Below are 4,713 nucleotides of genomic sequence, written 5' to 3' on the forward strand. Positions count from 1 at the left end.
CAGCTGTTTGTAGAGTTTCAAGGCGAGCAAGGTGTTGATGAAGGAGGCGTTTCGAAAGAGTTTTTCCAGTTGGTCGTTCAGGAAATCTTTAATCCTGATATAGGTAACATAAAATTGCTACACAGTCACATGCACTGTACACGCAGTCAGTACACTGCATAGCTGTCACTGATGCAATCGGGAAGGCTTCCCGATTTGACAGACAGATTCATTAGCGTCGCTGATAGTATGCAACACCTTTATGAAATCAAGGCTTTAGTTTTTAGTGATGATTTTTTTCAGTGAATTTTTTCCACTATAATTGGGTATTGGATAAACTTGATTTGAGTATTTTTTCTTTTTGTTTTTTTTTTATATTGTTATTCATTATTATGTGTTTGATGAAATATTTAAAAGTAATTATTTAAAATTTTTGTAATTGTAAAATGCAGTAATTAAATTTTCAGATATTCAAATTATTTTATTTTTTCTAGATTCATATGCATTGATTATTTAAATTACATTTTATCAAGTTTATTATTATTGGCCAATTTATAGGATGTTAATATTTGTATATTATAACAGAACTTTTTGGAATGATATTGATATTGTTATAATTCTGTGGATGATTTTTTTTGTTTTATTTTAATACATCAAATTTTTCTTCATAGGTATGTTTACAGAAAATGTAGAAACCAACAATTATTGGTTCAATTCGATGAGTTTTGAGTCGGATCGTCAGTTTACATTGATTGGTGTCGTCTTGGGATTAGCTATCTATAACAACATCATATTGAATATTCAGTTTCCGATGACACTGTATCGGAAGCTCTTAGGAAAACGTGCAACCTTCAACGACATGCAAGAATGCCAGCCAGTAAGTCAGTTACATGTGATTGAATTAATTCATTGGATCCAAACGATAAGTGTGTACTAAAGGTTCTTTTAGATGATCCAAAGTGTAAAATTAAGATATTTACTCACTATTTATTTCTTGACGTTTCGCCTGCTATCAGCAAGGCTTAGTCATAAGTGCCCATATGTGGCAAAGACAAGCCAAACCAGTCACTCGTCGCAAATCGTGTTTCAGAGAAAATGGCCAAAACATGCTGGAATGTCAAATTTTTAAAAATCTATTTTATTGCACTAAACTAACCTTTATATATCTACACATCATTCTATGCTGTTATTTTCCCCATTTCCAATGTTAAAATAATACTTTTTAAGGATTTAAAGATAGTTTCTGCATGAGAAATGCCTGAAATCATAAACTTTGACGGCTAATTTCTCATATATTGTTTTTTAAACAGCTGTGTGGTTAAACGCTTGTAACTTCATAAGGAAATGTCCGATTTGAATGATTTTTTTACCATTTTATAGCTATTATTTTACTTTTTTAATAACTCAAAATCGATTATTGCGACGAGTGACTGGTTTTGGCTTGTCTTTGCCACATATGACAGTGGTGGGCTTTCCGATGTCAGCTCAGATGAACCAACTTTAGCCTTTGATGACCGTTTGGGATTTCCCAAACGGGATGTGCGGGGTCCGTTTTTCTTCAAAATATTATCGTAAATATGCGGCAGTTCGTGTGCGCACTGATCTCTGTTCATGTTATTGGGGTGTAGCCTTATGTTGATGGCTTCTTTGATTATTCTGGTGTTCCATTCTGATTCCAGTTTGAGACATGATTATGTGTAGTCATATGGTGAGTGATGGCTCAGTTGTGAATGGTGCTTTGAGGCTGACAGTCTGCGTATCTAGTTAACACTCCTTTACATTGTTCTGTCACTTCCTTTTTGTGTTCGTTGATTCTAGTTTTTCGGGATCGGCAGGTTTCTCCTACAGTATGTATGTGTTGTTACAGTTATAGCAATTTACCTTGTATAGAATGGCACAAGTGTCCTCTTTTTCCATTTTATCCTTGGGGTGGACCAAATGATTTTTGAGATTGTGTTGTGGTAAAAATCACCTACAGTAAAATCACCATATTTTGCGAATTAGTGCCCCTCAACTGATCATCGAGGCTCCCCCCCCCCACTTCGCCTTCATGTGGGGAGGGGGTGGCCTCTAAAAAATTAATCTTCTGTTGTAGTCATTCATTGATTTCAAACATCAATTCAGTGAAAATCAAAATACTATCTTCAGTCAAATTGATTAAAGTATTGCTTTTTTCTTTTGTATTAACAGGTTCTATACAAGAGTTTGAAAGATTTATTAGAATATGAGGGAAATGTAGAAGAGGATTTTATGCAAACATTTAATATTAGTGTAAGTGACCTATTTGGTGGTACCAAAAAGTTCAACTTAAAGGACGATGGAGGCAAAATACCAGTAACCAATAACAATAGACAGGTGAGATGTTACAACTCATTTTACATTTATGATATTTTATATGTAGGGGTGGTGCCAGGATTTGCCCGAATACACATCTAGATGTGTATAAGAGAAAAGTCCCCGACAGGAGCAAAGTGGGCGTGGTCGGGCATCAATCAAAATCTCTTGAAAATGGTCCAGGGGGCAAAACCCCAAAATGTTTGACAATTTTGGAGTTTTAAAGGCTTATTTAACCCTTTACAGTCGTATGGCATCGCAACGACGCCCTCTTTGACCATACTTCATAGCGAGGGACGTCCTACGTACACCCTGTATAGATTTCCTGATAATTTGTTTTATAGCTATGCTGCCCTCCATATAATTGTTTGAGAGTGATGTAGGAGTATTTCTGAAGAGGGCCTGTATTCAGACGAAATAAAATGGCTGCGCCCAGTAAATACCCAACATTTATTGTAGATGATGTAATTTCTCAGCTTTGGTACAGCTTCCATCAATGGTAATATGGCAGACTGAAAAGGGCTAATTGATTTAGAGTATTACTATGTTGAAAATACATATAAATTTTTGTTCTTCCCGCTGAAGTATGGTTTTTCTCCGTGACTGTTAGGGGGGAGGGGGGCAGGCAGCTCTTCCTGGGGATAAGAGTAATTTTGAACTAGTTTCTACAAACTGCAGTATACTTGCGCTCCGAAGTATACTTGTACTCAATCCTAAAATCTAATTCTCGGGTTGTATACCGTTCATCTTTTTTTTTTCTTACTTTATATATTTAAATAATTTACAGGAGTTTGTTGATTTGTATGCAGACTTCATGTTGAACAAATCCATTACCAAGCAGTTCCAAGCTTTTAAACGAGGGTTCGATATGGTCACCGACGAAAGCCCTTTAAAGATATGGTTCAGGCCAGAGGAGGTTGAACTGCTTGTTTGTGGTAACAAGGTAAATTGAGAGTTAGATTCAGAAATCTCATACAGAGGTGTGGTCCGTAGTTAAGACAACCCACTTGAGGAAGTCTGATTTAATAAGCTTTCTTAACACTTTGACCCCCAAAGACAGAGATCTCCGTCTTTTAAATCCCAACCGTTGACCGCCAAAGATGGAGATCTCTGGTTTTGATATTTTCTTTTTTTACATGATATTTTCTTTTTTTACATGATAAAGGGGGTATGTCTGCATTTCTGGAAAATCACTAAAGTGTTCAAATCGGTCGGGACCACATGTTTCGCTATTTCAATGTAACCTATTCTTAGTGACCTTATATTGCATGGTGATACTGATCGCGATTATCTCAGCTTCATTGTGTAAATCCCCAAAAGTGAGCCACTTTTATTTTATCATTATGGGGTTAAAAATTTTGATTTGAATATTAGTGTTTGGTACCTTTGTAAAGGTGAGATGTCATTCTTTTAGTGTGTAATACAATATGTCAATTTGATCATGTACACACTCTTTAGCGAGCTTTGGAAAATGGTCGAATTCGCTAAAAAGGCTGGTGGTGGCTGATATTTTTTTTTCAAATGCAGCTGGCAGTGAAAGTGTTAACACACCTGTACATTTCAAATTTTCATTAAATTTGCAATAAAGTTATTGTGAAACTTGAATCTATTTCAAATGCCAGCAACCTTCAGGAGTAAAAACTTGCAAGTATCATAAATTTGTGGGAGATGGTTAGTTTGTTAGAGATTTTTTTCTTGCTCGTGGGAGTATTGGGAGATGTGCCAATTCCTGGAGGCCTCATGGCTTGCAGGAGACTTGAAACTACTGCAGACACATTGTGGAAGGATGACTTTTTTTTTGTGAGAAACATACAATTCAAACAATTTGAACTCTAGACACAGGTATAGAAGCACCATGCTATGATGCTATTAGTTTATCACTATACAGCTTTTTTCTGGGAAAAAAAAAATATATTATTGTCAATAGATATCTGTTTTAAGTGATTGAAGGAGGTGTAAAGAGCAAGAAAATAGCTATAGCTGTATAAAAAAAAATGATATCACGATTTAAGTGTACAATAATAATTATTTTTCTTTTTCTAGTACTTTGATTTTGAGTCTTTGGAGAGTTCGACTGAATATGATGGTGGTTATAATTCAAGTACACCTGTAATTAAGTAAGTTTACACCTCTGTAATTAGGTTAGTTTACACCTGTAATTAGGTAAATTGACACATATAATTAGGCAAGTATACCTGTAATTTGCAAGTTTACATATGTAATTAGGTAAGTTTGTACTTTATGATAAACAAAGGATGTAACCATGTTAGTCAGCTGTAAATGATAACAGAACTCAGTGCTTTAAAGATGAACTATACTGTATATACTTATTTTCTCTCTTGATAAAGTCCACTGGGTGGACAAAAGCTAGAGAAAAATAAATGTATATACAGGTAGTTA

At 35.1% G+C, this 4,713-nt stretch overlaps 1 protein-coding gene across 1 annotated transcript; it reads left to right on the plus strand.

Moving 5' to 3' along the window:
- Nucleotides 1-6: 6 nt before the first annotated feature.
- On the plus strand, nt 7-4,430 carry LOC117100570 (ubiquitin-protein ligase E3A-like; the record flags this gene model as incomplete). Its single annotated transcript, XM_033240345.1, has 5 exons — nt 7-103; nt 651-856; nt 2,170-2,334; nt 3,101-3,256; nt 4,357-4,430. Coding segments are annotated over 5 exons (698 nt in total), but the record flags the coding sequence as incomplete, so codon positions are not given.
- Nucleotides 4,431-4,713: the final 283 nt, after the last annotated feature.

The sequence above is a fragment of the Anneissia japonica genome, unplaced genomic scaffold (genome assembly GCF_011630105.1).
Source record: "Anneissia japonica isolate Jap-2015-1 unplaced genomic scaffold, ASM1163010v1 scaffold22812_len5086_cov123, whole genome shotgun sequence".
NCBI classification, from domain to species: domain Eukaryota; kingdom Metazoa; phylum Echinodermata; class Crinoidea; order Comatulida; family Comatulidae; genus Anneissia; species Anneissia japonica.